The sequence below is a fragment of the Mugil cephalus genome, chromosome 21 (genome assembly GCF_022458985.1).
Source record: "Mugil cephalus isolate CIBA_MC_2020 chromosome 21, CIBA_Mcephalus_1.1, whole genome shotgun sequence".
NCBI classification, from domain to species: domain Eukaryota; kingdom Metazoa; phylum Chordata; class Actinopteri; order Mugiliformes; family Mugilidae; genus Mugil; species Mugil cephalus.
In genome coordinates, this window is record NC_061790.1 from 12295643 (window position 1) to 12311954 (window position 16312).

A 16312-nucleotide genomic window follows, 5' to 3' on the forward strand; every position below is an offset into this window, starting at 1 on the left:
CCTGGAGGAAATGTTATAAGCTTTAGAAACTTAAGAGTATTTTATTCTCAAAGTTGCTGTCAAGGGCACGAAGTGAATATTTTTGGTTTATGGCAAACTCTTGATGAAACATTCTGTAGCTGTTGTTGTTGTGGAACTACCAAGCGTATGAAACCATGCAATAAAATGAAACATAAAATGGGTTTTCACAATGAAGGAGTCAGTATAGGTGAGATCAGAGATGTGGACATGAGCCTCTCAGAGGGGGAAATATTCGCTGTTACCTTCTCTCAGTTGCCTCCATCATTAAATCATGATTAATAAGCTCCAGTGTTTCTGAGACACTTTGCACTTGAGTCTTTGAGACCTTTATCTATTCACTTTTTCTGTCCTCTTTCCTTGCCGCCCTCTCTTGATCTTTTTTCACCGTTCTCTCTCCGCTCCCTCTCTTCCTCTGAAATCGGCCCCTCCACTCCTCCCTCCACTTCTTTACCTCTCTATTTTGGACGCTCAGAGGGGGCAGGGTGACTCTCGGTGGGTCGACCTCCTCCTCCCTGCTCACTCTATCCAGCATTTAATCATTAAAAAAATCAAAACAAAAAATCTCCAAAACCTTGACTTAACAATTTCTCGGACACAAATTGGAGACCTCGAGAAGAACTTTGGAACTACAGCGGAGGTTAGAAACAGAAGAATTGTTCGTTGGATTTTCCTTCCACTTTCTCACGCGGGGAAGTTTCAGTGTATTTTTAGAGCCGCCGAGATTCAGCTTAAGACAATTGTTGTGCGCTTTTGCACTGCTGGATTTGAGCGTTGCCTCCGCCGTCTTTTCTCACAATCAACTGGGGCGAAAAAGGATTTAACGAAGGAGATACATGCTTGTTTCTATGGTAACACCGCGCTTCCAGAGCCTTTGAAGGACTGAAGGTTATCAGTGAACATTCGGCAAACTCAAAGACTAAGGTACTTTAAAAATCCATTTCACTCCGGCTGAACTTTATAATAATGATCTGATACTGCTCTTTCTGAAACCCGGGGGTCTTTGCACAGTCCGCACAGTTATTCATTCTCATTGTCATTTAAAATATATACTAAAGACTGGCCGCCAGTGAGGGTGTACTGCCATGACGGGGAGAACCATTTATGTAAGCTCCTGTTAATATCTAGTTCCTCCTGGGTTTAGTGTGGAGCACATTCGTTTATCTTCACTTTTTTTTTCTCATAGAATATCGGCAATGAAGTAAAAATGAGGAATAAAACTAGAAATACAATTTACAATCCCAGTTTTTCCGTAATGATTTAATTCTGCTTTATAACCTGTTGCTCTAAATCACTGAGATAGTGCTGCACATTCACATACACACATATAAAAAGGACAAATATCATAAATGTGCTGCTTTGTTAAGGTAACAATTATCATGCAGCCTATAACTGCAACATTCCCATGTGAACTTCTCAAACCAACAGTTTCTAGCCTTTTCCGTTTGTGACCCCTTTAAAAAGAAGCAATGTGTACTATTTTTGAAGCCTGGTGAGTTCAAAGTCTCCAGTATTTCAAAAGTAAAATATATATATATATGTGTGTGTGCTCTTATTGCTTTATAGCAGCTTGGACTCTCTCAGATGTCTGTTGGTATCCATAGGGGGTACTGAACTCCCGGCTGGGAACAATTGCATTTGAAATTATTCACTCTGGAGCAAACCTATTATCATCTCCCTCTTTTCTTTACCCCTTAATCTTCGTTCATATGGGGCCATTAGGTAATGTGTGAAATGTGAAAGAGAAGAATGACTGATATGTAAATCATTGCTTTCACTGATGTGTTCACATAAGCTGAATTTACCACATGTGCGAACATACACGCATGTGGGTAAAGGCGTAACACTTCGTACTCATTATGAGAACATTGGCGGTTTTCGCCGGTGTGTGGTCCGAGTAGTGGGCTCCTGCACGATGGAGATAACATGCAATGATCGGTGGTCGTGGTGGTAGAGGAGTTCTTTGATCTTTTGCTGGACAAAAAATAGCAAAAAAATAGACCAAATAAGAAAATCCATTACAAATAGTACCACGCTGATTCATAGTTTTGGTAAAAGTATATATTCAGTATTATTACACTTTTATGATACTATTATTATAATATTTCTAATGCAGGAGTATAACTGTAAGTTTCACTTTGGTAGATTATTAATGCATAGCTACTTTTTATTTGTGTCTGTACATTTGACTTGGTACATCTACAAACATATCCTGTAAATAAAACACATTCCATAATTAAATTATTTTATAAATGACCCAAAGGCAATAAACTTGTAGAGTAGCAAGTTTACAAGTACGTTTTTTAGTACTTTAGTTAGTGCTCTTTGACATTGTTATGTCGTCACTGGAACCCGTGAATGGCTGATGTGTCACTGTGTCATTGAACTGCTGACAAAAGTTGATGCCAAGTCAACTCCGATAAGTAGCACGTCACGCCCGTCATGTGGCCACAAGTGTCGGGCATCAGTTTGTCTGTTCATGTTGCCAAATTCCCACTCACCAAAGAACAAGGCCCCTGCTACAACCTCTTTTTATAACATAGGTTCTGATCATCAGCTACGTTACCTTCTGATACTGTAAAAGAGATGAGACGCACAAGTTCGCTGCCACTTCCCTGCCTTCGCTGTATGAGCTGCAGCTGACAACTGTCATTACGTCACGTGTGTTAATCATACAGCAACTTTCAGGGCTGGAAAATGAAGCCAGCGCAGAAATACCAAAAGCTGCAGTTCCTCAAATGGCCACTTGAGTTGATAGCCTAAAACTAGAAAAGGAAGTTTTTGCCTCTGTGGCTAATCTCCTTATTTCTGACAACTGTATGGGACATGTTTTATATATACATAGTATTCAATTGTTTAGCTTGAGGTCAGGGCTTAAGGCTGTTACTCCACAGGAAGCGAGAAATTTGTTCTCATACCTAGGACAATTCTTGCTGTCCTTGTTCTTGCAGCCTGTTCTCGATACATCAACCAGACAGAACATTCCCGTGTGGTGTCCAGCAACTATTCTGTGGGAAGAGCCCTATGAGGACTTCCCCAGAGTTTGGCACTTGAGTTTCTCTGGGAGTAAAAATGACCTGGCCAGAACCTTGTTTGTCCTCACAGCCCTAAGAACAAACTTCTCGCTTCAGTTAAGGTTGAGCAAACTTTAGGTTGCTAACGGCCTCTCTAGGTGCCACCTGCTCCTCTCAGCTAACCACCACCAGTCTGACTCTATTCAAATAGCAGGGAGTTAGCTAGAGTCAAGCACAGCCTGGATGGCAACTGTCGGGGCAGATGTGACTCAGGAAGTAGAGTCCTGAGCGAGGCACTGAACCCCGAGTTGCTCCCACTGCCTTTGCTTGTATGAGCAAATGAGTAAATGTGTCCTAGTGCTTTTGGTACCAATAGGTAAGAAAAGCTCTATATAGATACAAGATCAGTTGCCCATGCCAGACTCACTAAGGAATCCTGTCGATGGCCGTGGAGGTTCTCTCCATCTTCATACTGTATGCAGTCAAAATGAAATTAAAGTGGTGGCAGTAAATGTTTTATCTCTGGCCCTATAAACTAAGCTAGGCTCACAGTAACAGGAGTGATTTGTTTCTCACTCTGGCAAATGAGCAGTGCAGCTGGCAAAACATCTTAGTGGCGGGAAGGACTCTCATTAGTGCACTGCTCCGTCCCAACTGTATCCAAAGACAAAAGTTCAGCAGTTTTAGATTTTTTCACTGTTTGTGCAGCAAACCACACGGCGTGTCCCGCCGCAAAGCATTACTAATTTAAGCGGGATGTTTTAAGGTTTCCACACAGTCTCCGCCTGTGCCGTGCACAGAACTGTGTCACAAAGTTAGCGCTCTCCTTGCCGCATTCGGTGACTCAGAACTTCAACCAAGCTGTTGTCGCCTTTCATTTGCCCTCAGATGCCAGTCAGTAGCCTTCACCCACATTGTTCTAATTCTGTGCATTCCTTTGAAGTGGAGGAGGCAGCGGCGGCGGCAGCAGTTGTCGTCCTTGTGTGAGTGCGTGTGAAGATCAGCTCAGCACTTTATGGTAACAACAGGTGGGCCGGGTCATCTGTATTTGAAAAAGGGGACAGACACAGACAGGCACGTATAAATAAAGGGAGAGCGGCTGTGACTCATGCTTTGACAGGATCTCTGAAACATGAAAGGACAACACTGTAATTTCTACATGCTTTCGGAGTAGAATGGTGAAGTGGTTGATTGCACAGCGCTCCAGTCTTCTGTCATTGTAACACTGTGGCTGCTTCACCTGCTGTGGATCAATATGTTGGCCTGACTAGCCGCTGCCAAGGCTCAGCTTGATCAATGGTCAGCTTTTATATACCGCACGCACGCACGAACCGGCGCTGTTCAGCTCGGCCCTGCCTCGGGAAAATGACACACGCGCTAACGGCTGTTCGAGGGCGATCAATGCTTTGGTTTTCGTGAATCAGGTGGAACGCACAAATGCACATTTGACCGTGCATGTGTGTGCGTGTGCGTGTGGTAGAATTATGTTAAATTGATTTTTCAGTTTGTTAGCTGAACACAGCAACAGAAAGGTCAACCTGAGAGCGGCCACTGAATGAAAACACATCAATTCTTGACATTATACAACCATCCTGAATCACACATAGACTGTGCAGATAGATAGATAGATAGATAGATAGATAGATAGATAGATAGATAGATAGATAGATAGATAGATAGATAGATAGATAGATAGTTTATCTTCAATTTATATTAATTGGTACCATCCAGTGAAAATGCCGTAATGAATGCTGGACACAGAGTGTACAGGACTCACATGGATCTCATTAAAGATGTGGGAACCATTGCTTCCATTAATACCATCGTTAACTGTCACTTTTCATTTGCATACGAGCCGTGTGAGACCCGGCCACAGAAAAAGGAAGAAAACCCCTCACCTCCTTTGTCTGTCACTCTGTTACTCCTCTGGCCTGCTTTTCATGTCTTTCGGTCGCATTCATCAGCGTACATGCGTAAACAAACAGACGTTCGTGTCTGTTGGACACATTACTCTATGTCAACCCCGCGATGAATCAATTACGAGAAGAACTGGGGTGAATTGGTGGAGATATCAGTTGTAAAATATCACACAGCGTGCTCACAGTTCACCGGCATCTGATAAATAATAATTACCATTTAATGTTGTCATTCCATGACTCAGACACTCTCTTCATACATCATATTACAAATCATAAACCAGTCACGGCTGCGTCAGACAGATGATTTGGACAGATAATAGCTGAGCACTATGTCACTAACAAATTGGTATTATTATTATTATTATTTGGACTGCATGAACAATGATATGTTGTCACGTAAATCCAAAGGCCTGGATTTATCAGGGACGTATCAGGAGGCAACCCGTGTGAACTTGGGACAACGAGGTATCCCAGAACATATTTCGCAGCTGTCTTCAAGATTGGCTGTCCTCAGTCCTCGTACCCCACGGAGTCGAGCTACCAAAGTCCAAAGTTCATGTTTCTGGTGTTGACCATGACTGGTGTTCACAACCTGAATCGTTGGTGGGTTTAGCTAAAACAAAAAAAAAACGGGTGCGGCAGAGAGCTTTATCATGATAATCTGCTGTCACACCAATCAGACTTTTCTCATTACGATGGTAGAACAAGCGTATTTTGGGCTGCATTGTTCAGTCTTCAAAACATGGAGACATTCGTACAAATCTGCTCTACACAAATGCAGTTTGTGGAGTTGGTGCGAGAGCTTCGCAGTCAAAGAGAAACAATGGCGTTGTCATCTGGATTATTTCTTTATAAAAGAGAGGCCGCATTGTGCATTTCATTTTGTCGAAAAACTATTTCGGTTAGTCGTCAAAATCTGCCGTTTTCAAGCTCAAGATTTCCTTCTTGTCTCCCTCAGCTCTCGTCGCCAATGGGCAGCCAAGCCAATGGCAGGGAGGCCGCGCCCCCGCCTCGCCCCAGTGAGAGGACGTTCCTGGATGAAGTGATTTTGACCTTCACTTCCCCGATGGCCTGGCTGCTGGTTGTGGCCCTGGTCATCACGTGGTCCGGAGTGGCCATTGTTTTGTTCGACCTGCTCGATTACAAGACCCTCGCAGGTAACGGTTAGAACCTTTGAAACAGTTGAGGTGATTCTTAACTTTGGACGGTTGTTACGACTTCATCAAAAATGTGATTCGAGTCTGTTCGTGAAGTTTTCTAATTACACTTCTCGCCCGCTCGCGCATTACCCATTTTTTTTTTCACATTTCAGTCGCACATCCATATTTCATCCAGGCATTTCAAGACATTTTTGAAGCGGACTTCAAAAGTGGACGTGCTCTCATTTTCTCAAGGTCATCATTTTTTAACCGCCTCCACGTGTCAAAAATGTGGGACACACACATTTGCTTTTCAGCACCTCTCAATCTAACACAGAGCCTGAGCATCTGTGCTGCTGTTACGCAGGTTATGTTTTAAAGCAGAAGAAGGTGTGTGTCCCAAAAACCTTGACAGAGGGACGCGTTGAAAATGATGCACATTTTTTAGGAATGCACTTTCTAAAACCCACTTAACATGTGTTTGACTGTTTATGTACCGGTGTTAGGAGCTGTGTACATACTGAGATTTTCCTTCCAACGTCTGACTCATACACACGATGTTTACACACACATTAGTAACACACTGGGGGAGAGTGCAATATTGAATAGTGCTGCAACCCTCCGCTTATCCTGACATAGGGAAAGAGGCAGGACAGACCCTAGATCTACTACAGGACACCTTCGTGATGTGAGGCAACAGCGCTAACCACTGCTCCACCCCGTTGAGTCGTGTCAAGTAAAACGTAATAAGCCGGTTTACGTGGACTGCCATGTAATTCTGTTCAACCAAGATCAGCTTTGTTTTCTCATGTACTTTAATCTCGTTATCTCCAATCTGCTACTCAAAGTCTTGAGCGATCACATTTTGTTTTCCTTGATCACGCTTTAATTACTTCGTTGTCATGAGATAACGGGAAATGAATTTCCCCCAACATCGCAACCGCGCCACAGATTGGTTGAAGCAAACGGAACGGTCGGCTTCTCACTAAAGACGGCCTCAGTGGCGCCATAATCAGCCTCTACAAAATTTTTAATTCATATCTGTAAATACTGAGAAATGTTGATCGCAGCAGTAAGTGATAAACTGGCGTAGGGCTCTGGTGCGCGCTTCAATGTGTTGTTTAATTTTGGGACGCCCGGTTGATTTTTACCTTTAAAACCACACAGAAACCAATAAGACATACTCCCACGGCGGCCATTTTTCTCCAACGTCTAACTCAAAGACTGTTATCAAAAGAATAATGCATTGCTTGGTCCCTGGTTGCCACAAGCATATAAATGTAGGGAACTTGACAAACTGTGATCATTCCAACCAAACAACGCACAGTGAAAATCTGGCTGTTTTTCACAGTAAGACAACTCATCTGACAACCCACTGGTTATCCATGGACAACCATTAATATTTTCATTCAACCACAAGTGATAACATATTTTGTTTTCTTAAACGATGGCAGCCACGAATTGGCCCTGAAATATCTACGAGCATTTTAGACACAGTAAAACACTGGATTTAACAAAGTTTAGCATCTTTCAGCCTCAGGAATCAGGAACTTCATTCATAAAGATCACAACAAACACAAAGGAGTGATCAGAGCATTTTAAAAGTAAGCGTTAAAGTGGCGTGAAGAGGCCATGTCTGTGGGATTACAGTATGATCGATGCACATCTGAGCGCCAACACTGTTTTTAAATTTATCATCTGTTTATCCATCATCTAGGAAAGTGATGTAAACCATCTCGCTGATGGAAAAAATTTGCATGCAATGACCTCAGGAAGCAGTTATTAAATGTAAAGCAAAACATTGTGGCACTATATTGCTTTCTTGTTAAAGTTAAGAACATCAGCACAGCACTAATTTTTAAATTTCTCTACTATTTAAAAAGGCTCCAACCAGCACCTGAGTTTGACTTAGAATACAAACTGCTTGCATGGTTTCCGATTATGTAAGAAAAATACATCTCAAACTTGCTTTCACTAATTAAGTTGTTATATCTCATTTGTTTAGTCCATTATAACAAATTACATGAAGATAAGCGCCATTTCACTTGTCTACTCGCTACAGAATTAGTCCAGGAGTAGCAAACCTTTTTCTTTTTCTTTTTCTACTTTTGGTTTTTGTAAGCATTAAACATTTAGTTCAAATGATTCATTACTCAGTTTTAGAAGTGTTGCCAGGTGGATTTCTTCTATATTTGGACTGAGCCATGGAAGCCAGTTCCAGCCGTTTCTAGCCAGTAGTCAGACCAGTCAGCTACAGATTATAGCTATGTATCGACAGGACGTTCATAAATACTAGTCTTCTCATCCACTTGTCTTGCAGGAATGTGAATGAGAATATTTCCTAAAATGTTGCACTAGTCCTTTAAGCATACAGCCCAAACAACAGAATTACAAAAAGTAGTTATGATGAACAGGATATGTTGCACCTTTTCCATAGCATTTAAACCAGAAAATAGTATTATTACTATGTTTCACTTAATAAGAATAAAAGTTTATGTTTGAATCAAGGCCAATTAACAGGCTCCATTGGCCTTTATTCTAATGATAACTTCATGAATATTTGACTTAAACTAGTGGAAAATGGACAGCGTTCTTAATTTTTTTAGTCACTGATCCAGTTTAGTTTAGTCAGATGGGCTGAGCTTGGAGAAAATTAAAGCTTTATACATATATGATTCTTGTAATACATCCAGTAAGAAATGTATCAATAAATAATGAATATTTAGTAATTATTTATCAAGAAAAGTTTGAACCCATAAAATAAAGCGTCATGTTTAATTAACCTCTAGGAAACGTAAATCAACGGCCAAGGCCAAGCTGGTAAGATAAGCTAAGATAAGATAGCTTTTCTTGTTGCTGTCATGCAGTTACTTACACAACACAGTGAGAATAGTTTCAGCCGAAGGTCCAGTGCGACAAAATACCGACTAAGAACACTTATGTAAAGCAGAAATAGGTGCAATTAACAAGTACGCAGCATATGTGTAGCACGAAAAACAGCACCTACCGTCACCCAACGCAGTTTCCGTAGTGTAGTGGTTATCACGTTCGCCTCACACGCGAAAGGTCCCCGGTTCGAAACCGGGCGGAAACAATGTATCTTTTGGAGAAAGCCATGGAGTGATTGGTAGAACAGGGATGCAGCTTGGTACGGAAAGGTCACCGGTTCCCCTTGTATCCAGGGTGTGGCAACCTGACAAAGCACCGAACCCCCAGACTGCCTCCCCCAGCATGGCCCCTTGAGGCTATGATAGCATCGTTATTATTATTATTATTAAATACAGACGCAGGAGAAGGGAGGATCAGGAAGCAAAAGAACTTGAATGAAACTTTCTATATGAGAAAAGTCGAACCAAAAAGAAGTGCAGGGAAAACACAGGGCTATAGACGGTATATATACACAATACTACTCATTTAATTCAGTGACAAAGTGTGTCCAAACACAGGCTGATATGGTAACAAGGGACTGTTGAGACTAGTACAACGAGCTATTTCAATATAAAACAGGAAACAAGAGACGAACAGAAAGTCCTCACTCAACACCACGACTGTCTGGATGAGCTGATAAGTTGTGTGATTTAGTAAGTTACACATGTTGCACATGTTAGACCAGATGTAGTGGTGATGTTGCACACTGCTAATTAGAAGCAACTGATCTTCCCGTCACACAAGAGGAAATCAATTACTGGTGTATTTCACTTGGCTCACCACCACCACCATTATGGCCCTTCTATCAACTCCACTCATATCTGCACTTCACCGCTCTCACCACTTCACCACGCACTTGGATTATCCTTCAGCGTAAGGATAGTCCTGCATCACACATCCGACACTCATCTTTTTTAACTCCTCTCCTCGCTCTCCTCCTTTCTTCACCCCCCACCCTTCACCGCCTCTCCATCTTCATGCCGTCAATCACCTGCCATCCCATCCCAAAGACTACACATCATACTGTGACGACCCCGTGTGTTTATCTCCTGGTAAAAAACAACAACAGCAACAACAAAAACCTGCTGTTTGACTGCACTGCTTGCATGTAGAGCGCTGCATGTAACAATCCACAGTCGAGTCTAGGCTATATATAGATATGGGTGTGAGCCCTGTCCAGCATGTGACCAGCATTGGAAATGAGGTGACTATAAATCTGATCTTTTAAAGAGTAAATCAGCACGAAACCAGCACAAATGCCCGTACTTTCTATTGGTGGAAAAGTTCTTCCAGCTGTAAAATATCCTAATTTGTTAAGTAACTAGGATCGAAGGTTTCAACCAGTGAAACACAGTGTAAGAGTAGCTTTCTATCCTTTATGGTCACGGCATTTAGACACTGAGGCTTTAAGTACTTATATTGAAACTACAATTCCTCAGTTCTCAACCATTATTCCCCAGCTCCCTGGTGTTTCTTTCTTGGCTGCACATAGTTTGATTCAGTCAAACAATTTGTCAAAGAGTTGGAAAAAAATAAGCTGATTGTACTGCAAAACTGCTTTCAAACTATCATCAAGTTTCTTAGCTGAGTTGCTGAACAGAATGTACTGTTCACAGTTCATCCAAAAGACTTCAGAATCACTGTTTGATTTGCAGTTGTTATCGTGGAGGATTTTTTTTTTTTTTTTTTAAAGTGCAGTTTCTCCTAGAACTGTAGTGTATCATATAGTTATATTTTTATGTAGAAGGCCTGCACCTTGTTACATAGAACAAAGTGAACTGCAAAGGGAGCTCGTCTCTCCCACAGGAAACGTTGCCCCTGAAACACCTTCAGTCCACTAATTTCTTCTGTTACTTATCTTCATCACCACGTAACATATTTGTATTCTGGCTAAAAACGCCCAGCCCATCAATCAAAGTCAGCACTGAATTACTGGCTGTTGTGAAGCTTTGCACCAAGTGCTTGGTTGTTTGCCTTGGATAAGTTTCGTAGTATTGAAACGGTTTTACAATTCCCAGGCAAAATCCTCATGTCAAAATATTACTTATTATCTTTAGCTCTAAGTAGACCTCAGCTAACTTGCTAGCTAAGCTAAGCTAAGCTACCTGCACAGAACTACTTCACCAATTCCGGTAAAAGGTGTATGATGTTTGTAAAAGTAATGTGTACATGTTTAAATCATGATACCAAAATAAAGCATCGGCTGTTTTAAAGGGAATCAGGTTCTTATGACATGTTTTGGGGCGCACTCTCCGCCATCTTTACCTCACGTCACTCCGTATGTCGTCGGATGCGAGGCAGAAAGGGCTGGTTTTAGCAGCGAAATGCTGCGACGACCAGACTTTTTTGGAACTGCACCTAAAACTTAAGCTCTAAAGTTCTCCTGACTTAAAGGATTCAGTGTTGATTTACTCTTTGAAAGTCAGCGATGCCAAGCTGTTAATGCAGCATGGCATTTTGCCAAAATAAATAATAATAATAATAATAATAAAGAAATAATCTATTCATTCGCCAGAATTCGGCGCATTCATGTTTGAAAACTGCTTATGCTTCTGAAGCCTCTCAGCTAGATGAATGACAAATAAAGGTTAAAAAACAAGAACAAAAACACAGAGAAATCTCCTTGACACCGTTTTGGCAATTTATTTAGTTACCGCTAAGGAACACTTTTCTGGATATACACTGCCAGTCAAAAGTTTGGACACACTTTCCCATTGAACTGAATGAGAATGTGTCCAGACTTTTAACAGGTAGTGCGTGTGTGTGTGTGTGTTTTATTATTTGTCACCCATCAGTAAGTTCTGACTCCTGATCTTTAGGTGCATGACAAATCAAAGCCTGTGACTGTGTTAACGATGAACCGCATGTGTCTTGTCTGCTGTTTGTCATCTGTGACGCCGTGATAAGTAGATTTAACACAGACGTGAAAAGCGAGGGCTGCACATTGTTGTTATCTTCTAAGCAGCCGGTCACTTTCTGAGACTCACATAAAGACCGGGGAGTGCAAATGAAACAGCTCGGGGTCGTTTTTGGTCATTTAAGAAGAAAGTTGATTGCCGCCGCGGTGAAAGAGCATTATTGCGGGCCATAAATCTGTGTACGCAGTCAGATCGAGAAGACATGAGGTAAGTGAGACGTCATGAAAACAACCCCCTTTTTAAGGTGAAAGCATTTGGGCAGGGTGAAGTTCATCCCGTGTGTGCGGGCGCCCGGATCCCCGCGCAGCATTAGAGAAGGATAGAGATATAATGAGAGAGAGGCAGAGGCACATGCAGTCACGGAGGCACGCCGTACAGAGAAATACAGTAATTCAGAAGAGGTTAGAGTGGACTGAATAAAAATAACAGCAGGGTGGAAAAAGTGGAGACGTTACAGAAATATGAGCGCGGAGGAGAGGCGGAGACGCAGACAATGAGGGTTTAATCAGTGGCCTTTATAAACACGTGTCCCCGCTTCTTCCAACAGAGGCAGAGAGACAGCCATTCGAAATGTTAGCGATTATTCTTTAAAACAGAAAACGCTTGGATTGAGACAGATGGAGAACATGAGTGGATGGTAATCCGGTGTTTATCCACGAGTTCAGACATGACGGATGGGGATGTAAAATAAAGAGAGAGAGAGAGAAAGCTCAGATGTCCCTCTTTAACTTCTTGGTGCTTTTTTCTTCTGAGGATTTTTCAAAGACCCGCGGGCTTCTTTTTTTCTTTTTTTTCATCTCTGCTGCTCAATTTGTATTTTTCATCTCTTCCCTTTGTGCTTTATCATTTTGATGGCTCCCCTAAACTGCAATAAACAGGGGAAGAGAGGCAGAGAGGAGCAAAAGAAAAGGAGAGGAAAGGTAACTCTAGAATCTTCAAAAACGGCAGGGAGGAATTAAAAGAAAGCAGAAAGGTGAAGTGGATGAGAGTCTGAATGACTAAGTAACGGCAATAAAAGGACGGCGGAGGAGAAATGCTAGCCTTCTATTCCTGGTGTCCATTTCGTTGTGTCTGGAGTGCCAGTCAAACAAATGTCAGTGCATTAATTCAGTTGTTTATGAGGCTCCATTAGCCCGTGCGACTCCTCCACACTGGGCAAGAATCAGGCAGGAAGCGGCCTCCACCTGAAAGGGGGACAATTAAAGAGATCCACAGAGAAAATCAAAACACTGCACTCGGCTCCTTAGAGTCAGCAGTCATCGTAATACACACGTGGCAGCCACCGACGTGCTTCGCGCGATCACAGAATGTCACAACCAGAGGCTTACACCAAAGTCACAATCTTGCTCATTACAGATACACTTGCGCAGTGCAGCAGCGAGTCGCACTGTACGCCGCGCGGCCTGTATCGGCTAAATAGAAAATCATTTCTGCAATTCGGTGCAACATGAAAGTGAAACGGCAGCAATTAGTTTTTAATGAAGCGCTCAAGACGCGGGGACCCACAGCCGGGCTTTAAAGCAAATGAGAAGGAATGTGTTTTAAAGGCACTCGACTTGGCTTCTGCAAGTCACACCGGACGGCAAGGAAAAAAAAAACGTAAAACTGAACTGTCTCCTGTGTTCAGTAATCCAGTGATGTCTTAAATGTTATTGCAAACGCATTATATTTTCTGTGAACAGGATTGGAAAACATTTATCTCAATGTGTCGCATCCAGCAAAGGCTCCGTATAAAGATGGAAAACCATCAATAAGGGTAGTTTTGAAGCTCAGTACGGCGTATCCAGCCGTCGCCATCTTGGCCATGCCTGCTTCTTCTAAGCTTTGCATGTTTTCTGTTTCTGAGATGCTGCATGACCGTGGTTGAGCTCTAAATCTGTGAACGAGAGAAGAAGGCTGCCGATCTCTGTTTTCCTCCGTGTGGCTTGCCTTCCCGTCATGTGCGTTCCCCCCTCCTTGTTTGCCCTCCCCTTTGTCTTTTTTTTTCTCAGCCACCTGTTTGTTTTCCACATCTGTTAATATCATATTTGTGTCTCTCTCCCCCTCAGGTCTCCCTCCTCCTCCTGCTATCGGCAAGAGAATTCTAAGGGCTAGAGGCAAGCAGAAACTTCCAAGCTGTCACATATTTAAATCACCCGATATTATACAGGATTGCGACCTACCGTAACATAATGAGCATATCAGTTTTTTTTCATACGGCATATCATAGAATGGAAAAATACAGGCACATGCATATTTATACATGCAGTAAATACTCTATATAGAGATGTCGCCACTGGGCAGAAGTGTTAAAACCTTGTTCTTTGTCACAGAATGAAGCAAAGAAAATGAGAAAAATGTCGGGTTCTGGCTTGTTCCACAAAGATCCACTAAAATTATTAGAAAAAATATTATTTCAAACAGACTATTGTCTTCAGCTTCAATATTGCTGTGCATTTTGGCACGTTCCACACTGACTGAACACGAAAAGCAGATGAAAATAATAAGCACGGTCAAGGTAAAGGATAAGAGACTTTCTCCCAGTGGCTTTATGTATCTGTGATTGCAGCTGCTCGTGTTATTAGGAAGTTTGAGATCTATGGGCTGCGATTTGACCTTCAAGATCAAGGCAACAGCGGTATCTGATTGCAACATCTGTTGCAACGAAAATAGACACCATGGAAGACTTTTCAGCAGAGAAACGTAAAAGAGTCTTCTGAAATGCTGCACTACCGCAACACGTGAAACGAGTCTAAAAAAACTGAAGCTGCTGGACGAAAGACCATCAGTCTGACCGAAACACGGAGGAGTTTGCGCCTGGAACATGGTCTGAAGCTCCATCTAATCAACGTATCCGTTAGCTAACCTAGCTAACCTAGCAACACAGGGTAGGAGGGTTGGTTGGTCAGTAGACCAATCAGTCAAATCAACCAACCAAAAAGTCAACTTTAAAGTCTACAGAAAATGCTGAAACTGTCAGTTGGACGAAAGCATCCATTAAACCAGGGGTCTTCAGTGTTTTTCAGGCCAAGGACCCCAAACTAATGGAGATTCTATATTAAACTCGGCCTAGTGCTATTTCTAAATATACAGCATTATTATAATTTTTCATTCAATATTAAGATATCCCTTATCCTTTTGCTAAAACATATTGGATTCATGTAAATGTGTATTTAAAGAAATTTAAATTTGTGGGAGAAAATTTTAAAAATGTATAAAAATGTCTTATCAACCAAAGATTTTGCGACGACCCCCCGCAGTCTCATAAAGAGCTACAAAAAGCATTTAGTTTCCCTTAAAAGAATTTTAAACTCCCATAATATAAATCACAAGTGCTTGATTTGTTGAGAGTTCCTTACACAAAATTCGGTATTTTCTATATTCCTGGTTCTGTTTTATTTTAGGCGTTCGTCCAATGAAATCAAGCCCCGCTGAAGTCCCGCCTCAGGAGAGCGCTGACTGGCTGGAAATGATCTGGGCGTTTGCGGCCAGTTTGGTAGCCCCCGATGAGGAGGAGGAGGAAGGTATTCACCAGCTAACTGAAACCCTCACATGTAAGAAAACATCACCTCACACCCATTAACCATCTGGTGAAGACCATTAGCAACTAATATCCTGATTACGATGCGCAGATTCATATTTCATCAAGGTCACAGCTTAACATTTTCAAAGATAAGCACTCACTGACTAACAGAGTCATGAAGAATATGACATTCCATCTTAATATTCACATTCAGTTATTAGAAATGTTCCTTAGAAATCCTGTTAATCAAGTGCATTTAAAACTTGAACCGCCACACTTTTAACAACTATTTTAATTACACTTAAAAGATGCTCTCATTCAGCCTGCTTGCAAGTAGTTGTTGTAAACATAAGAGTCAATTTATTCCAAGTTCATGGCCAAAGACAGAACAGATATCAGACAGCTTTTGCTTACTGATACAATTTCCCCTAGAGAAATTGTATCACTAGTTGGTGGCGTGTGTCATTTAAAGTCATACATATTAGCATTTTGTAAAATTCTGATTGACGAATCTTGAACCCATTCCCCGTGTTTCAGCTTTCCACTCGGAGGAGCTCTGAAGGAGAGGAGGTGGAGGGAGGATAAGAACCGAGAAGAATCAAAGAGCTGGAGAGAGAGAGAAATGGAAGAGAGGATGTAGAGAAACAGGAGGGAGGGAGGGAGGGAGGGAGGGGGAGGATGTTGTACATTGCAGTAACGTTATTTGTCTATCTGAAATTAAATGAATAAAAAGTCTCCCATCGAATCCTTGGCTTTCTTTTCCGAGGTTGACGGTCACAGTCTTTGCCCTTGTTACTATAGGTACGTACAGTAGATGCTTGGCCGTATTTATGTCACAGTTACATAACGGATATAGGCTCATGTTTCATTTGAT

The 16312-nt window shown here is 41.9% G+C and overlaps 1 protein-coding gene and 1 non-coding gene across 2 annotated transcripts; both read left to right on the forward strand.

The window, feature by feature from the left end:
* The first annotated feature begins 471 nt into the window (after positions 1-471).
* LOC124999561 (triadin-like) lies at positions 472-16071 on the forward strand. The gene is made up of 6 exons (XM_047574543.1): positions 472-658; positions 5910-6108; positions 10029-10070; positions 13985-14032; positions 15320-15469; positions 15976-16071. The coding sequence occupies exons 2-6, from the start codon at positions 5922-5924 to the stop codon at positions 15996-15998; spliced, it is 450 nt and encodes a 149-aa protein (XP_047430499.1). The 5' UTR covers positions 472-658; positions 5910-5921; the 3' UTR covers positions 15999-16071.
* trnav-cac lies at positions 9112-9184 on the forward strand. The gene has a single exon. It is a non-coding gene; the product is annotated as a tRNA-Val (tRNA).
* Positions 16072-16312: the final 241 nt, after the last annotated feature.